This window comes from Ochotona princeps, chromosome X, assembly GCF_030435755.1.
Source record: "Ochotona princeps isolate mOchPri1 chromosome X, mOchPri1.hap1, whole genome shotgun sequence".
NCBI classification, from domain to species: domain Eukaryota; kingdom Metazoa; phylum Chordata; class Mammalia; order Lagomorpha; family Ochotonidae; genus Ochotona; species Ochotona princeps.
In genome coordinates, this window is record NC_080865.1 from 13890197 (window position 1) to 13910789 (window position 20593).

Below are 20593 nucleotides of genomic sequence, written 5' to 3' on the forward strand. Positions count from 1 at the left end.
CTTAGAGCCAGGAGCTTCTTGCTAGTCTCCCACATGGGTGCAGGGTCCCACAGCCTTGGACCATCCTGCTCTGCTTTCCCAGGCCACAAACAGAGAGAGGGATGGAAAGCGGAGCAGCTGGAACACAAACTGGCATCCATATGGGATCCCGGTGCCTAGAAGGGGAAGATTACCCAATTGAACCATCACTCTGGGCCCCTGGGGATTTTATTCACTTGTCTTTGCATTGAATATTGGTCTGCTCTTTTGTTTTAACAACACATCCTACAATTATTTCCTTAAAAATTGTACATGCTGGATGATTGTTGTTTTTCTATGTCTGTTGTCTTTATGATCAATTGGCTGGTTGGATATAGAATTCAAGGTTATAAATTGTTGTGCTTCGTGATTATGAAGGTGTTGCAATATTCTTGCTTGTGGTGTTGCTGTCAAGAGATCTCAGTGCATTCTTCTGCAGATGCCTGTGTATTTATTTTTTAAAAAACTTTCATTTTCTGAAAGTTTTTTAGTTTCACAGTTGTAATATCTGAGGTTACTAATGATCATTTGAAGTGTTCTTGTGTATTGTGTCACCTTTAGCTTGCTCTGTTTTTTTTTTCCTTTTTTTCTTTTTTTGCTCTGTCTTAACATGGCAGGCTTTTTTCCAGATGTCTTAGGAGCCTTGAGTGTTTGAGTGTTTGCAATGAGCAGTGGTTCTTAACAAGGGGCAATTATGTCCTTAGGGATAATTTTGGTAAAGTCTGGTGTCAAAGCTTGGGTTCGTGGTGCTGCTGGCATCTTAGTTGGTGCATCCTGTAGTGCACAGGACACTCCTGTACAGCCCGTTATCCTACTGGAAATGATAATAGTGCTGAGATTGGAAACCATGTGGTAGAGGGACTGAGAGCTGATTGAGAGAGCTGTGATCTGAAAGTGCCAGTGGAACTTGTTGACTTGGTTTTGCTGGAGGAGGATGTACTTGAGTGATTTGGAGACCCTGTTTGTGATTATCTTTAGATCTTCTGGACTAGTCCGATATTCATTATATAAAAAAAAAAAAAAAAAAAAAAAACAGAAAGGAAGGAAGGAAGGAAAGAAAGAAAAAACCCGGAATTTTCATCTCCTGCCTTTAGGGTCAAGGCCTGTTTTCCAACACGCCTCCTGTTAGGAGAAAAGAGATTAGGGCTGTCTGCATCCTGTGTGCATGTGACCACATCGTCCTGTTGTTTTCTGTGTAATCCCCAGTTTAGGGGCCTTGTTTGTATAGCACTGAGAGCCCAATTTTACCACATCCAGAGAATGCCTATATTTGGATGAGGGAGGTGCCCTCACCTGTGCTGTGTAGCTGCTCTAACCCATTTCATACAAACCTTGTTGTTCCAACCCCATGTCCTTTTACTTCTTGTTCCACAGCTACCCTGGTGCCACCAGTTGATGAGCTTTTGTGGATTCTGTAGTTACTTTCTAATTGTATCTCAATTTCCCTGAAGTCTACTGTATCAATTAATATCACTCCCTCTGATTTCTTGCCTCTCACTGTTGTTCTTACTGAAGCCACTTCACTTGTTTCCCTGTGTTTATTTTTATTTAAACCTTGTGTATCTTTCTAGTGGGGATCTGGGTGGGAAATAAGTTAGATGCATAGTGATCAATCTATCCTATATCCTGCAAGCCAATAATTTATGATTAAATTTGATTTAATCTGCATTTGGAATCTGACTTGCTTATTTCCAAGACTTAACCTTTCTTCACATAAATGAAACCTAGAAATTATTCTTTGTCTGCCATAGGGACGGAGTTGTATTCGTTTTAGAACCTTTCGAGATGTGATGATTTTTATTCACTTGCAGCATATTCTGGTTTAATTGACCTTTTGCTTAAAAACATAGACTTCTGTAAGCAGCCATCTGCCCCAAGTAAAACCTTATGTTACAATCCCAATCAATATTTAGTGTTTATAAAAAGTTGGTAAAGAACATACATTTAACCAAATCTAAAATCCTGTCAGTTAATATTACTTTTTATTTAGTGTTCTGGCCTTAGCAGAGATATGAGAAAGATATTTATGATGATAGCATAGAAGTGTATCAATATTTCCTCCCATATAAATACTCAAGGATTCACTTAACATAGATTTTGAAAGATCTATTTATTTTTAGAATTGTATTTATTTTTCATTTTATTTGAAAGGCAAAGAGCCAAGAAATCTTCCATCTGCTGGTTAATTCTCCAAATGCCAGCAATAGCTAGGGTGGGCCAAGCTGAAGCCCAGAACTAGGAACTCATTTTGGGTCTTCCATGTGAGTGACAGGCACCTAAGTACCTGAGTCATTACCTGCTATGTACCAGGATGTGGGTTAACAGGAAACTGAATGGGACCTAATGGCTAGTATTTGAGCCAGCCATTCTGATGTGGGTTGTGGGTGTCCCAAAAATAAAAAGGGTATGGGCCAGAATGAAACCTAGGCTTCCTGAAATTTACTGTTCCCTAAATTCTCATTCAAGTATAATTAGTAAGTATGATATGTTAGGTGTGTTTACACATACCTTCTCGCTTCTTTCCTTTTATAAGATGTGAAATGAATCCAGATTTTCTACCAAGTTTCTAGTTGATGAATTAAATCACAAAGAAAACCTTAAAATTTGACTTGATATCTTTATAGGATATTGAATTTAGATCATCTTTATTAATTGTATGGATATTGTTAATGGACCCTCCTTAAAAATGGTTTGTCTGTGACCTGTCTTCAAGTCCCCAAGAGGTGATAGATTTCCTTTGCCACATATCATAAAATTTCCTTAAAGCACTGAGAATTTTGGTTTTACTTTTATTCACAGATCCTAAAAGTGTTTCTGTGATTTTGGCTTGGTGTTCCATTTTCCCTTCTTTCTCCCTAATTCACTTCATTTTGCTGTTACTAAAAGGATGGGAGGGAGAGCTATGCTTTCTTCCTCACCTTTGTGCAAGCAGGAAAAAAGCAAAGAATTGATTCAATTGACCCTGAACAATTCCATGTACAATTTTCAGAAAGTTTTCAAAGAAGTAGTAGTGAATTAAAGCACATCACAAAATGCATACGTAAAAAGAGTCCCAAGGGTTTATATGTGTGGACAAAAACCAATTACCTTAAGCATTTCCTGAAACACTAGCTATTGCCAGATAGATAATCACATGCAACACATCCAGGTTGAGAGTCCTACTTTACTTTTTATGTTGTCTTCTTACAAAGGAATTTCTTTGAACAGTTTTGAGTAATTACTGAAAGGTCTTCTTTCTTTTGAATTCCGAAAGGCACACTACTCTGCTTTCTTTTTCTTCCATGTTAGCTTTGTTAGGTTTCTTGAAGAGAGATTTGAAGCTGCAGTATAATTGATATCCTCATGAAGGCATTCACATGGTCTTGGAGAAATGTTTGAGTTGGGGTTGGAGTAAATTCGTGTGTTGTCTAATTGAAAGTAGGCAGGCTTTACTTTAAGGCGGACAGTATTGCAATCATTCTACTGTAAGTGAAGAACTTCACTCTGTGCTGATTGAGTGATTCTATCCAGGTGTATTTCACCACCCGAAGAGTGTGGCTTTTTTTTCCCTCAAGAAAGGGAGAAATGTACACATGTATACATACATGAGTGTGTGTATTCAATAACTGAAACCATCTTAGCTGGGAAGAAGGGGATGGAGAAAATGGTAAAGGGAGATTAGTTCATTGATGCCAGAGCATCCTTAGATGTAACATGTTCTAGTTTTCCGCAACAAAGAAGGGTGACCGTAGTTCAGTAGGAACTTCATGTATCATATGAAGAATTAAAAGAGCTCAAAGGCTCCAAGTGCAGATCACCATGATTTGATCAGTATGTGCTATATAAATATTATGGATTAATTTTTTAAATGTATGAAGCCAACCCTTGTAGAATGTGATAAAAAAAACTATTTCAGAATGCATTCTAGCCTTCAAATAAATTACAATAACATATTGTTATGGCATTTTACATTAGTAGTTGATTCAAATACAAAAATCTGTCTTTGGACTATCTTAATTGAGATAAATTATTTGACAAGTATTAAATCACATGGACCATGTGTGTGTATTGCCTGGGCCCAGACATTCCCATCTAGTCATCTCAGCTTATCCAACTGCAGGACTGGTAATGATAGTCACCAGTTTGGATTGGCTTGAGGATTAGGTTAGCAAATAGTTGGACCAGTAACTTCGCTGGTAGAAATAGTTTCCTTTCCTGTAGCAATTGAAAAAATTCCAACTGGACATTTTAGGAGGGTCAAGGATTTCCCTTTGATTTCACATGAGATTGGAGACCAGATTATGAAAAACTTTCTCTGTGAAGTGCCTGTGCAAGTCTTTTGCCCGTGTTTCATCGCAATAAGTTTTTTTCTTATTTTTATTTGTAAAATATTTATGTAGTTTGATTCTAAATAGATACATATTATTCAAATTCTTTGTTTTAAACAAGGACATAGTATGAAATTTTCGTTTTCAGAACATTGCTGTAAGAATTAATCCAGCAATCCTGGTAGTGGTATGGAAAGTAGACAACTTCAAGAAATATTTGAGATAACTTCCTTAGGACTTACTAGTGAAGATTAGATAAGTGGTGGTCAAGACAAGAGGAAGATATCCAGAGTGACTTCAGTTTTTGGTTCAAAAGAATGAAGTTCTATCCACTGCCATGTCTATAGTCTTTACTTATTTTGTATAGTATGTTTACAATATGTATCCACTTTTATAATGATTTCTTGGTTTGGATGTAAGAATTCTATTCAGAGTTTCAAAAAATGATTTTGAATTGCTAAGTTAATTGCTTGGCTTCTGTGTTTCTGATTTAATGATATTTTAAAATATTTACCTCATGAATTATAGAAAAGTATAGTAAAAATTACATTATTTAAACTTTATTTTGAAAGCTGTATTCCATCAGGAATCTAAGATAGAATGGCTATAATAGATAAAGAAACACAATATGATCTTGATGGGAAATAGGAACTTAAGAAAAATGAATGAATTAAAATTGACTTTTCATTTTTTTAGGGGTCCCTTCAGTGTTGTACGACGATGTATCAACAGAGAAACTGGGCAACAATTTGCTGTAAAAATTGTTGATGTAGCCAAGTTCACATCAAGTCCAGGGTTAAGTACAGAAGGTAAGAGATGGATTTCAAGTAAGTTATTTGATGTCTGGCTTTATTTCACCTCCCAAATCCATTTATCAACCTAACCTTCATCTGGGGGTGGGAAAGTGGAGGGGGTGATGTAGAGGGAAGAGGGTGGAGACAGTATGAACTCTTACAGTTAGTCAGAGTTCTAGAACCTAGTATTTCAAAAAGTAAATCCTAGAGTTGTAATGTCAATTAGGTTTTTCTTTGACTAGGCAAAAGCTGAAATATGGACCTAGTAGTTTTTGGGGTTTGGTTTTGAGTTCTATGGTGAATGGGACATGGAATGGGAAGGGAAGAGGGAAATAATGGCAAGGTGAGAGTTTCAGATTGATTCAGAAGGATTTAAGATCCCATCAAGTGAATAACTTACTATGTTTAGAATTATAATCTGCTGTAACTAAGTCATATAGGATGTATGTGTGAAATTTTAAAAGATCTGTACTGTTACAACATTTAAGAGTTTGTGACTATTTTAAAATTTATGTGAGTGAAGTATATTTTTTCTTTTGATTATTGCTTATAACTCTAGCCTATTTTCTTTCTAGACTTTGGTCTTTTTACTATTTATCTGTTGAAATCTTTATTTATTTTAGTACCACCTTTAAATCCTTGAGTGTAGTCTAAATTACAAATTGGTATCTCAAAAATAAATAGAATATCAAGTTTTAACAATTTTTGTTTCAAGATGTTAATATGAAGAATATAGACTTTAATTTTAGACCTCTCCACAGTCCAAGAAAAAACAAATAGTCCTTTCCGTTTTAATCCCAGGAACAATGCAGTTGATGGTTTAGATTGAAATACGTAAGACTTTACTTTTATTCTCTCTGGTTCTCTTATTTTACTGAAGAGTCCCATATATTTTGAGCTCCAGATTAATCTGACCCTGCGGATATTTTTGCACAATTGTTAGTTTTTTAAAAAAAACCTTATTTATTTATTTATTTATCGATCTATTTATTTAATTTTTTTGATTTATTTATTTTTCCCCAGAGGTTTTAACATTCTGTTAGGTAGGCAGTGATATCAACAAATGACAAGTAGAAAATAGTAGTAATCACAAAGAACAACAACAGCAAAACCCCAGAAAACAAAAAAATCAGAAAAACCTACTGTTCCTCAGGAGCATAAACGAAGGCTATACACAGTAGTCATGTTTCAGAATTTCACTCTCACTCCGATAGATTACACTTTTTGTACTGTGTATATCATGGATTAGTGAAAACATTGTGATCCTTTGGCATATTATTATCCATGTAATGATAGTGGAAGATTCTTAGAAGTTGCTACTTCTAAGACTCATTAACTGATTTGTTTTTAGCGCTTGAATTGTTAAATCTTTTTAAAATATATATAGTTTTTTCCTTTGATACAGATTTACTTGCATAGAGGATCATCTCCCCCCAATTCTGCCCCCCTTCCTCCCTTCCTAGCCTTCTTATTATATGTCCCCAATTTGCTACAATGGCATTGTCATTAATTTCACTGATACAGACTTAATTTTCTAATGTTTATAAATGTGTTTTGAAACCACAAATGTAGGGAAAGGGTAAAGTGTAATTAATAACAGTTGTGAGAATTCTATTATTTGAGAGTAAGCATACATGTTAAATACATCTCTTATTTCCCAGTATGATTATCTCCCTAGTGGAGTTTTTAGTTTTGTGTCTCTGTGTGTGTACCCTGAGTGTTGTCACATATCAGAAAACATGACATTTGTCTTTTTGGGACTGGCTTGTTTCACTAAGCACAGTGGTTTTCAGCTGAATCAGGTCCATTTTGTTGCAAACAGTAAGATTTCGTTTTTTATGGTGGATTAGTATTCTTCAAAGTAACTATATTTTTTATCCATTTGTCTGTTGATGGGTATCTGGGTTGTTTCCATGTCTTTGCCATTATGAATTGTGCTGCTATAAATATAAGGTTGCAGGTACCTCTCTGTTACACAGATTTCATTTCATCTGGATATATTCCCAGTAGTGTGATGACTTGGTCATGTGGTAGATTTATTCTCAGATGTTTGAGGAATCTGTGCTGACTTCCATAGTGATTGTACCAGCTTACATTCCCACCCACCATGGATTAGGATGCTTTTCCCCCCAAATCACTGGCAATTGTTGTTTGTCGATTTCTGTATGTAGGCCATTCTCACCACAGTTAGGTAGAATCTCATTGTAGTTTTTAATTTGAATTTCTTTAATTGCTAGAGAACCTGTGCATTTTTTCATGTATGTGTTAGCCCTTTGAACTTCATCATTTGAAATATATCAATTAAATCTCGTAACGGTATTAGAGATTTTATATTTTATGATTTAATATTCTGAAATGAACTATAATTGCTTTTGAATATAAATTATTTTTAAAACTTAGCAACATTCACAACTTCCTTTTAAGTAGACTTTACAGCTAAATTAAGTTTCCTTAAACTTTTAACTGCCTTTAATTTTGTTTTGTATTTGAATTTTCCTGTACGTAAGTTATCTAATAAACAAAAATCTTCCTGTGGAGATAATTTTACATAAACCTTTCATTAAACATCGAAATGTGTTGAGCCTTTATTGGCGCTAAATGTTCCAATACTGCTTATAAACTTAGTAAGACTCCAATTTACAATTACAAGCCCTAATTAGTTACTCAATTAACTATGTTAAATTGGAGTAATATAGACCAAATTCCCTTGAGAATTGTTACAAATAATTTTTGAAAATCCAAACAATAAGATATTCGTATCTTATTTCTTGACTGTAAATGATTATTACCAGGTGTTTGATTTATGTTATGTTATCTAATTCTAAGTCTCTGCAAGCTAAACATATTTTGGGGAAAGATAATTACCTGCTGATTTGCCTGTAGTTATTGACAGGTTTTTTTTCTCAGGAAGATCTCAGGAGCTGTAGACCCAGAATATGAAGCCAAACCCTCTGTTCATTGTCACCTAGTCAGGGAATCAAACTCCAGAGTTAAGAAAGTGAGAGCTTGTCATACAGTTGGTATCCCTGTTTGAAGTCTTATCTTTACTTAATGTATGGGAGCCTTTCACTGAAGTTGTAACTTTGACTATATAAATCCCTTTAAGTCCTGTTCTGCAAAAAAGGCCTGTCTGTTCCGTTGAGCCTTCATACTCGTAAATCTTTTTGAATCTGATAAATTCCCATATTCTTTTTATATGCATCCAGTATGGTGCAGCCATGGCCTATAGACATTAAATTGCATCTAGTTGAACTTTGAATACTACTCATGATTTCATGTGATTCTGACCAAAGTTCAGTGTTATTCGAGTAAAAATATGCGATTGACTCTTAAAATTTATAGCACATAGTTTTCTCCTCTCAGCAAAATGACTCATTAAGGTTAACCAGAAACAGAATAAAAAATTCATCTCCATCACCTCCACCATTTTCTTGTTTGGTAGTGAAGTTTGCATACTTTGTATTTCTCATATGCACACTTCTGTATTCTGTTTTTAAAATATTTGTTTTTATTTGAAAGGCAGATTTTACAGAGAGAGGAGAAACAAAGGCAGAGAAAGAGAAACATCCATCCACTGGTTCACTTCCCAAATGACCACAATGGCTAGAGCTGAGACAATCTGAAGGCAGAAGCCAGGAGCTTCTTCCAGGTCTCCCATGTGGGTGCAGGGTCCCGAGGATGTGGACCGGCCCCCACTGCTTTCCCAGGCTCTAAGCAGGGAGCTGGATTGGAAATTGAGCAGCCGGTACTAGAACAGGTACCCAGATGGGATGGTGATGCCGCAGGTGGAGGATTAGCCTGTATACCACAGCACTGGCCCCTCACTCATACTGCTTTATGTTGGCTAGGACAGATTTTATTACAAGATGTGTAGCATTTGTAAATAGTAAATAGTTTTTAACTTTCAGGGTAAGAGCATCCAGTAATCTCTTGAAACTATAAGCAAGATTACTTAAAAATTTTTATGGAAATTTGAGTTAAGAGATACGTTTATATTGGTGCAGAAAGTTTTTTTAATCCATAGATAGTTTTTTTCATAGTACACATTTTCTAGACACTTTGAAGACTTTTTGCATATGTTCATTTTCCTGGAGATTCCACAGCTTTTATAAGATTCCTGAAATGACTCAGCATCTCTTCTTCTACACGTATGAAAAAGTGAAATTGATGCTTTTGGATACGAAATTTTTTAAATTAAAGCTGAATAAATTTGTATTAGGATACTATTTTTGATTGGAGGATATTTTTTCATACTTATATACGAGTAGCTTCCATTAATGAAATTCCTAGATTTTTATCTTGAGACCTTTTAATTAATACATGTTGTGTTTCTTACTCTACTGAGCCACTAATTAAAATAGACATTGTGCTTTAAAAATAGGTATCAAAATTAATTCAAATTATTATCAGGAAATTAAAAGAAAGTAAGATGAATAGAACTAGAAAACCGAATTGTCAGAGTTCTGAATTATTTCTTTTGTCTAACTTTTTTTTTTTTTAAAAAATTCATTTATCTGAGAGGTAGGGAAATTGAGGGCACTCTGATATGTTGGGTCACTACCTCAAACGCCCACAATTGCTGGAGCTGGGTCAGATTGAAGCCAGGAGCTGGGAATTCAATCTAGATATCCACGTGGATGGCGAAAGTCCAGTTATTTCAGTCTTCCCACTGCCTACCTTGAGCTGCTTTAGTAGGCAACTGGAATTGGGGACTAAAAGCAGAGCTCAACCCCAGGCATTCAAATGGGATGCAGGCATCTGAACAAGCAACTGCTAAAGCAAATGCCTTTCCCCCGAGTTTTTGATAGAACTCATTTCTTTATCACTTCATTGTAAATGTCTACAAATGACAGTTTTTATTTTAGAATATGATTAGTTTTATTCTAGAAACAATATGGATTAGATTCCAGTTTGCTAAAGCTCCAAAAATATCTTCCTCTGAAAGTGCCAGAATAGCATGTAATACCAGCAAAATTAGAAGATGAAGGATTTTTTTTTTCAGTATTCTTAACTCTATAAAAAGGAGAAATCCAGGGAAAATTCCACAATCAACCTTTTCAGAACTCTGGAAACTGTTAATTCCTACAGCCATCCAGGAAGAAAGTGGCTGATTCTTGGTAAGAAGAGTGAGCTTCAGATTTGGCCCATACCTTTCCCCTGTGTGGCTCCCTCAGGAACCTTGAAAACAGACAGTTCACAATCCTGCTGAAAACCAGCATCTTAGCAGCCATGAGAGGAGGCAAAACAGGGAGGGACTTCTTCAAAACCTTCTTCTCAGCGTATTGTTATTTTTTGGAATTTGTCTGGTAGTTCTCTGGAAGAGTTCCCTGTAGTTTCCTTGCAAGGCTGTTGTTACTTGGTCAGTGTAAAAACAAACAAAGCACACAACAACAACAACAACATCTTTGACTGCAGCAGCATATCTTGAAAATTTTAGATTGAAAAGTTTAGAATTTTAGAAGTTCACTGCTGCCTGAGGTGTAAGGTAATAGTTTGGGCAAACCCAAAACTAAGCAAAAGCTTAAAATAAAACTGATGAGTGAAATGTCTATGGAAAAATCTAAAACATCTTTCTAGGCATCAGGAAAATCAGGATTGTGTGACATGCTCTGGAGAGATTTAAGAAGGCCTTCAAGATTCAGCTGTGGCTCACAGCCTGTGTGAGAAAAGCAGACATGTCAACTCCCTGACTGAGCGTGAAAGGTGTGCCTCATACTTAGGCAAAGCCCTTGAGCAAAGACTTAAAACCAAGCAGTGGCCATACACAACAAATGCAGACTGCAGAATTTGTTCCCCCCATACAAAAGCCACTGCACAAAGAACAATAATAAATAGCAACAACACACCCTGGAGAAAGATGTTCTGATTTTTAGAATACATATTAATATATTATTTAAAACATACAGTTTTCTATAAATTTTTATAAGGAATGCAAATAAATAAGAAAATATAGCTCATGCACAAAGGAAGAAGGCAATAAATAGAAACTATCCCTGATAAAACCTGTATGGTCGACTTCCTGAAACAGTTAAGCTAGTATTTTAAATATGCTTGAAGAAACAAAGGAAGCTTTATATGAAAAACTGAAAAGTGTGATAACAATCTTACCAAATAGAAAACATCAATAATGACATTGAAAATAAAAATGATGGAACAACGTATGAATTCTGTAAATGAATCATACACTAATAAAATTTAAAAAGCCATAGATGAACCCCCAATGCAACTGTTAAATACATCTTGGCAATAGGATGCTTGACTCTGCCATTGCCCTGACACTGGTACCTACAGTGTCAGGATATGCTTAAGGCAGAATGATGGCCTTATGACTGTTCTTGAAGGATGCTGATGGCACAAGGTAGAGGATTAGCTTGCTACACCACCGTGCTGGTCCATTCAGTACTCAACTTTTAATATACTTTCAGGTACTATGAGAGAACAATTGGAAATCACAGTTCAAAACACAATCCTACTTGTAATTGCCTTAAAAAAAGGAAAAGCTTAAATATGAATCCTGCAGAAACATTATATCACTCTTGCATGGTAAAACCCACAAACTCTGATTACAGAAATTAGAATTCTAAAGAAAGGATAAATATACTCTGTGTATGGATTAGGAGACTCAACATAGTAAAGATATCATTTCTCCTTAAATTTATCTCTAGGATTGACCCAGTTTCAGTTAAAATTCTAGGAAGATTTTCTTGTAGATATAGAAAGCTTACCCTAAAATATTTCTGGAAAGGAAAAAGAACAAGAATAGCTCAAGTGATTTTGAAATCTATAATAATGTGGGAAGAGATTAATACAGCATGATAGTGGCCAAGGGATAGACACATATAGATAAGATTGTTCATACAGGTTCATCTGGTTGATTTTTGACAAAGGTTGAAGCTCATTTCACTGAAAAAAGGATAATGTTTTCCAGCAAGTGGTAGTTGAGCTATTGGGCATCCTTAGACCCAAACTGAACTTCAACCTAAACCCCATGTCCTGTACTATAATTTATTCAAAATAGATTATAGATTTAAATATATAGCATAAAACCACATAATGTTTGAAAGAAAATCATTGGGTTCTAGAGGAAAATGAAGAATTTTTAGACATGACACCAAATGCACAGTTCGTAGATGACAAAAGAGAGTTACTCAACAGTGAAAAAGCAAAGTATCCAGTTGGACAGTGGGTAAAAAGTGTAAACATCGCTCCTCCCCATGAAGGAGAATGCAAATTAAGCAAGTACATGAGAATGGATTCAACATCATTATTCATTAAGAAAATTAAAACCGCAATGGTAATATTGTGTACGGAAGAGTTACCATACACAGTGATGAATACCATATTCTGGAATGATACAGAGATGTTTCATTCATTGCTGGTGGAAATATGAAGTGTGTGGTTACCCTGGAAAATAATTTGATAGTTTCTTTAAAATGCTAAACATAAACCTGTCATAAAACCCAGTAATTGTGATTTCAGAGAAATGAGACGTTATGTTCACATCAAGACCTCTAATCAAATTTTTACAAATTTTCATAATAGTTCGAATTTGGAAGCCTTATCTTTTCATGAGCCTTATCTTTTCATGTTTTCTATGAGCTCATTTATTTAACTTTCAAAGTCATAAAATAACAAAACTAGAGAAAAAAATCTGATTGTCAGGTGTGTGGCACTTCAGAGTTTGAGTGAGCATAGCAAGATGAATTGAATGTGACTATAAAGGGTTTAGTGTATGGGTCTTCGTGGGGAAATTTGGGGGCACAAACAGTCCTGTATCTAATTTGGTGATAACTGCATGAATTTCTACATGGTAATGAAACGGAAAAGCACAACACACACTTAAACATACACGCCTTTAATACTGGTGGAAGCAAAGTAAGGCCTTTGCTTGAACCGATGTCAGTTTCCTGGCTTTGATTTTGTACTGCAGTTACATGAAGTATTGCCATTAGGGGAAAATTGGGTTAAGGGTACACAAAGCTTCTTTGTACTGTTTTTAAAACGTTCTGCTCATTTACAGTTATTTTAAAATTAAATTATTTTAGGAAATTTTCTTGAGATTTGTGTGCTCCTCCATTAAAAAAATAGACCATAAATATCTTGAAGTATATGTAAAACAAACCAAAAATAGAAAAAAGAAAAGAAAAAGAAAGCCCCTAAAAAAACGAAAATGCTTCAACTACAGGTTTCAGTTTCCAAATAATCCAAATTGTTCTGCATAGGCAAACCCTGATTGATGTAACTGATACCATCATCAAACACTGGCAGTTGCTTTCCTCAGGAAACATGAATATTTAATAGATTTAATTTACATGGGGAATTTATGTTCTCTTTGTGGAATAATTGCTGGTCTAGCTAATAAATCTCTGTCTCTTCCTTTTGCATACAGAAAACATTTGCCAGAAATTTTTATTTGCAGTTGTGTTTTCATCCTCTATGCCCTGTAATTGACATGGTTAGAAGTCATCTAGTAAATTTCAAGCTCTTAAGGCTTATCTTTTTAATTTTGCAATAGATATACCATAGAATGTGGCTGCTGAAAAATGTAATCATCTATTTTAAGTTATGATGACAGATTTAGTATCTTAAATTATGATTTATAAGTTCCATATTTGAAGTGAAAAGACCTATTTTTTCAAACATTAATAAATTGCCCTTTATGCACCATGTCATATCCATTTGAAATCAATTCCATTTTATTTTTGGGTTATCAGGATAATTTTTGAGCATTGGTGTTTATCATAATTTTTTGAGATTTATTAATTTATTTGAAAGATAGAGTAAGAGAGAGAGAAGGGGGGAGAGAGAGAGATATCTTTTCACTCTGCAAATGACCAGAACCACAAGGTCTCATATGATTGGCAGGGGCTCAATCACTTACGTCATCATCCACTGCTTTCTCAAGCACATTAGTAGGGAGCTGGATTGGAAGCAGAGCAGCCAAGACTGGAACTGACAGTCCACTCTGATGTGAAACCCCATATCTTAAGCAGTGGCTTAACTCCCTGTAACACTGCAGCAACACCCATTTACCATAATTCTTAACAATGATGCAATCCCTAAACTAGACTAATATTTTTAAACTATTTTCCTTAGTAGTGATTCTGTACAAAAATTAAAACATCGGAAGTTTGAGCAAAACTGTTGGAGACTAGCCTCCAGCTAGTGGAATAACTCTCAATGAAACACCTCCTTTTCACAGTTTCTGATTGTAGTACTCAATTACTTTAGGACTTGCTAATAATAGATTTTGAAGCAGATTTTTCCCATTATGGTTTTTTGGTTTTATTTTTAGGCAAACATTCTGTGTGTAGAAAGTTGTGTATTTCTGTAGATTATAGACACATTTTCGGTGCTGTTCTAGCAAACAGTCTTGATGGTGCATCTTTCACTGTTTTGCTAATGATGGGATGAAGTAAAATATTGAATCTTTTCAGTGGAAAGAACCAACTTTAAATCAAATACAACTGTCTTGATGATTAAATTTTTTTATAAGCATGGCACACATTTCTGCATAACTAAAATTGTGCACAAAGTTTGCCAACCTGAAGTTTATCACCTTGTTGATTACATCCTGCCACCCTGGGAGAAACTGCTGAGGAATCTCTAGAGCTGATGCAATTTATAATGACATCCTTGAGATCCATTAGATGCATAAAGAACACCCAGATTTATTTCATTTTTATCTATTTTCTTTTTTTGCCTTTCAGAACAAATAGAGTATGGTTAGTGCAGATACCTGCTTCTAAAAGCCTGTGACTGCTAAAGTGACTCAATCTTATTATGGATATAAACATGCTTGGTATTACATTTAATATATTGTCCATATCTGTAATGCAACATTTTATTCATAAATGCCTCTTAATCTGGCTTTTTCATCTCTTCTAACTTAGGTATCTTTAAATGAAGAGGCTGTCATGTTTATATATTTGAACTCTCAAAGTTTTTGGCTTCTATAGTCAGTTTCATCTTAATATCATCTTAATGTCACATTCAGGAAATGCAACAGTATAAAAAATATGAGAATGAGAGAGTCTGCTCATTTTTTATCCTCAGGTAAAGCAGGTTAGCATTTTCCACTGTATGTGGGAATTGTGTTTGTTTTTCAAGCTGCTTTTTTGTTTTCTTATATAAATAGTTACCTCTCTTTCATATTTGTATTTTGTTAGGCTTTACGTTATAGGATTTAGAGAATTCCTCTAGAATCCATAAAAATAGATAATAGTGGACATTTGTGTGTTTTGATAGATACATAACCCTTCATTATATAGGTGACAGTATACCATACAAAATTTTATATGGTAGGTATGAGAAGAATTTGCTAGTATAGTTGAACAAGCAGATGAGGTTCAGTTTTGGGGCACATTGAATTGTTGTTGCCATTTTCCTATGTATGGAAATGGGTTTTATTATTATGGTGGTTTTTCTGTAAGAAATCTGTGTTACACAATTAATGCGTGTCATAAAAAAACAGCTTCTAACTTAGTAAGGGGGAAATTTATTCAAAATATTTTTCCTTTCTATAGTTAACTACAAAGAGAGAAAGGGACTATTGCAATAAGGAGTAGGGGTCTACTTTAATAGAAAAAACTAAGATATATGAGCATTTGAAAGGTTAGGCCAAAAATGATTTTTTCTTGTATGGGGAAGAATAAACAAGAACCGAAAGAAAAGAGGAAAAGAGAGAAATGTAAGCAAGGTTTGGTTAGTGAGCATTTTGTTTTGATTTATCAGTGGAGACAAGGCAGTTTGATGATTCATGAGGCAAAGAATAGGAATTTGGAGGGTCTGTGACTGGCCTTATCATAAGTATTGGAGGAGCCATGGTGAGTCTTAACTAGCTCGTGTGTGGAAGGTCTGTCTTTGCAGTGAGCTGTTTTCCAGAGCACACAGAATGGAAGGATCTTTTAACACTTTTCCAGGCTCAGAGGATTGAGGTAAAATTCAACATCTATTTATGAGAACTTTGAAGTACTTTGTATGTTCACTGTTATTTCATTCCTGGTTTACACATGAATATTACTATGCCTATGTCTCTTCTGAAAAGAGTAGCTTTTTAATGTTAGTAAATTTTTAGGTAGACGGATGGCCCTCTGTATTCATGGATTCCACATCCCTGGAGTCAGTTAGCTACAGATCAATTTTTTAAATTGTGTCTGTACTAAATATGTGCATTCTTTTCCCCCCTTGCCATTATTCTCTAAATGATACCGTTTAATAGCTCTTCATGTAGCAAATACGTTCTGTTAGGTATTATCAGTAACCTAGAGATGATTCAAAGTACTGAATACCTTTAAATTCTGTGGTTAGTGCTCTGAAGGGAACACAAAGAAATCCAGGAGGCAGTCCACGGCTTGAAATTTAAAACATATTTGAGATAGTATGAGAGTTGTAGATTTCAAGTGGTAAGCTGTGTTATCTGCCAAGAAATAGAAGCTGGATTTATGTTGCTGGTGAAAAGAAAGGGGAAGGGAAGAGAACTAACATTTGAGTTTTCATTTTGTAACAAGTGCTCTCCAGACTGGGTACAAGTGCTCCTGAGTGCTCACGACGACTTCTGCACAATACTCTGCACGGATGCGTTTCCAGAACCAATTTCCAAATTCTTAACTTCTATTTTTCCTTTCTATAGTTGGTTTAAAAAAAAGCCTTAAGAAAATGCTTGTAATGGATACACAACTTCTCTTTTCTCATAGCCCCTTTGATAGTTTGTTCTTTCACTTTTCAATAGAGCTTCTTCCTACTCATCCAGAATCTTATTGTGGTATAAAGTATGTTACAATATGTGCAGAAACCTCCAGGATGCCAAACAAAGGGAAAGTTTGAAAACTGGTGTCACTGTTTTAAAAAGTAACTCTCAAACACTAACTAACACATATTGAATTTTTCAAGTTTAATTGATGCTTTGCTTTGCTTTCCACAAAGTTAATGGAACACTATATCAAATTGTTAGCTGATCACTAAAAGTAATTTTTCCATTAAATCGTCATACAGTTCATAGCATATAATTCAAAAAGAGATGACCCTAACAAGACGTTCAGGGTTTATTGTAAATATAAGTTTATTGAGCTATAATATGCATGCCATAAAATTTATCCCTTTAAATTATACAATTTTAGTGGCTTTCAGAATTCGTTATTCAGAGTTGTCCATCTGTCATCACTGTCTAGTTCTAGAAGATTTTTTCCCCCAAAAGAAACTTTATTCCTTTTCACATGTACCCATTACTTACACCCTCCCCAACTTCTGGCAACCACTGACCTACTTTCTGACTCTGGGTTTGCCTATTTTGGACATCTCATCTTAATGAAATTACATAATATGTGATCTTTGTGTCTGATGTCTTTAACTTAACATGTATTCTCCTTGTCTCTGAATATGACATTAAATGTGGATACATCCGATTTTGTATATGCATTTAGTTGATAAACGTTTGTGTTTTATCAATTTTTAGCTGATATACATAATGTTACAATGAACATTAATGCATAGTTGATCCTCATTATTCACAAATTCTATCTACAAATTTACTCACAAATTTTTTTTGTGACCTCTGAAGTAATACTCATGGTATTTTGTGGTCACTCACACACATGAGTAATGTGACAAAAAAAAATCATTCAACATGCACTTTCAAAAGAAAGGGGCATTTTCCCTTTTGGTTTTGGCTATCATAATGTAAATGAGTACCCTTCTTAAGGTCTATTTAGTGCTGCATTTTTGTGCTTTTGACAGTTTAAAATGGCCCCAAAGCGCAGTGCTGGATTCAGCAGTGCTGTCTAGTGTTCCTGAGTCTAAGAAGGCCATGATGCACCTTGCAAGGAAAATATTTGTTAGATAAGCTTTATTCAGGCATGAATTGGGGGCTTGTTGGCATCAGCTCAATATTATTCTGTCAACAGTATGTGACATAAAGTATCCCTGAACAAACATACATAGAATATGGCAATGTATCGATCAGTTGACAAAAATGTTGTGACTGGTAATTCACAGGGACATAATTATTTTTCCCTAAGGGGCAAGTGGTTCAGGACTTATTCGTTCAGTATCCTTGTTGTATTTATAAAACATAATTGCAGCAAATAGTGGAAATGAATTATGTATGCTTTTGTGTGACCATGTATTTTCATTTCTCCTGGTTACACACCTGTTAGAATTGCTAAGTCATAGAGTAACAACTGCCTGTTTTTGTGAACAATGTTCCTCTGTGTTTACATCTGTAGCAATAAAAATTGGGATAGAATTTGTGCTGAACTCTTATTTATTGTACTAGGTGCAAGGAAATGAGAGGCTTGCTGCAGAAATGCAGGAATTGCCCTGGCTTCAATGCCTATAGCACATGGGAAGTATTATCTTTTGTGACACCTTTATAAACATAGCTTCCAAGGAACTCTGAAGAGATATGTCCAAGTATAAAAAATCAGCACATTCAAGAAAACCCAAAGCTGTTCATTTATAATTTTTCTAGAGTGGATTCCTTTCTTTGTTCATTATACTAGCTTTCCATGATCTGCCTCACTTTCTTATTGCCTAGTTCCTTTGTGGTCAGTTTATCAGGTTTACTCAAGAGGGTTTAAGCCTTACATGGAAAGTTGATGAGCCTGCAAGTGGGTTAAAGCCAAGTGTTTTTTTTTAAGCTGATATTTTTATACATGAACTGTTGATTTGTAATATGTCAGTGGTAGCATGAATAATTGACTATAAAGGATTTTAGCAGTGCACAAAAAAGAGAGCAGTAACTATAGGGAAAAGTGAATTTGTATTTTTTACTTGTTTAAAAAAAGATTTAGGGCCCGGCGGCATGGCCTAGCGGCTAAAGTCCTCACCTTGAAAGCCCCGGGATCCCATGTGGGCGCCGGTTCTAATCCCGGCAGCTCCACTTCCCATCCAGCTCCCTGCTTGTGGCCTGGGAAAGCAGTCGAGGACGGCCCAATGCATTGGGACCCTGCAGCCATGTGGGAGACCCGGAAGAGGTTCCTGGTTCCTGGCATCGGATTGGCGCGCACCGGCCCGTTGCGGCTCACTTGGGGAGTGAATCATTGGATGGAAGTTCTTCCTCTCTGTCTCTCCTCCTCTGTGTATATCTGGCTGTAATAAAATGAATAAATCTTTTAAAAAAAGATTTATTTATTTTTATTTGCAAGAAACATTTACAGAGAGAAGGAGACAGAGCGATAGAGATAGAGAAAGATATTGACATTTTCCATTCACTGATTCACTCCCCCAAATATCTGCAATGGCTGGAGCTGAGGCAGTCTGAAGTTGAGAGCCAGGAGCTTCTTCCAGGCCTCTCATATGGTTGCAGGGTCCCAGTTGCTTGAGTTATTTTCCACTGCTTTCTCAGGCCATAAGCCAGGAGCTGGATCAGAAGTGGAGCAGCTGAGACATGAACTGGTACCTACTTGGGCGAAATGAGTAAGCATGTTCTCAAGTGCTGCCATGTACTGATAATATACTATTTAAACTCCAGACTTAATGTTAGCTATTGTTTATTTCCTTATATATTATGAGAAATTCTACAAAAATTCAATATCTACATTTTGCAGTTGAGCATATTGAGTATTAAAACTTTTTGAAAACTTAATGAATCATGCACAGTAATAGTACTAGGTGAATCTGAGTTGGTCTGTCCTTTGAATTCCAAAATCCATTTTACCCCCCAAATTTGAGCTGCTGGTCTGCATGCATTTTATCCCAGTGCTCAACTACTGTTTTTTTGTTTGTTTTGGTTTTTTTAAGATTCATATTCATTTGAAAGGCTGAGTGACATTGGTGAGGGAAAGTGGTAGGGGAGCAAGGTGGGAGATGGAGAAACAGGTCTCCATGTGGTGGTTCACTGTTCAAATGGCCATGATGGCCAAGGATGGGCCAGACTGAAACCAAGAACCATGAGCTTCATCAGGACTCCTATGTGAATGGCAGGGACCAAATACTCAAAGCAGTATCTTCTGCCTTCTCAGGCACATTAGCAGGGAGCTGACCAGCACTCAGATGTGAGATGTCCATGTTGTAGGCTTGATTCACTGTTTCATAATTCTAGCCCCTTAGCTAGTCTGGACATTATATACCCCCATACTTTCAATCAGAAAAGTGGTGCATGTGTATGAAGTGAAGCAAGAATTTTGTTTTTCTGGCTGTTTGTTTTTAACAGCTTCGACCATTTGTGCCTGGCATAAAATAGGTAAAGAACTATGTATACATTTTGTGCATTTATGCGAGATTCCAGGAAGGTTGCAGTTAAGAATAAAGGAAAGTTTCTGTCTTTTCGCAAAGACTATATCTATACTAGGTAAATAAGTGATGTTAAACTTTCCTGGCAAGGACTCCGAAGTTGAACTATAAAAACACGTGGTTTTCGTATTAGATTTGTATACCCCTTCTTATCTGACTAACACACTAGTTCGTCCAACCACTTCGTTGTGCAAACTTGTTCTGCAACTTGCTCTACTGAGGTCACATAATTTGCTATAGTAG

General features: G+C 35.6%; 1 protein-coding gene across 7 annotated transcripts in view; it reads left to right on the forward strand.

Moving 5' to 3' along the window:
- The window catches only part of CASK (calcium/calmodulin dependent serine protein kinase), a 316004-nt gene that overhangs the window by 61480 nt on the left and 233931 nt on the right, over positions 1 to 20593 (forward strand). For 4 of the 7 annotated variants that reach the window (XM_058658921.1, XM_058658923.1, XM_058658924.1 and 1 more), the window contains exon 2: positions 5022 to 5152. In XM_058658921.1, the coding sequence (XP_058514904.1) occupies positions 5022 to 5152 (131 nt within the window). The remainder of the gene's footprint in view (positions 1 to 5021; positions 5153 to 20593) is intronic. The other 3 variants (XM_058658922.1, XM_058658925.1, XM_058658927.1) reach the window with 1 other exon arrangement.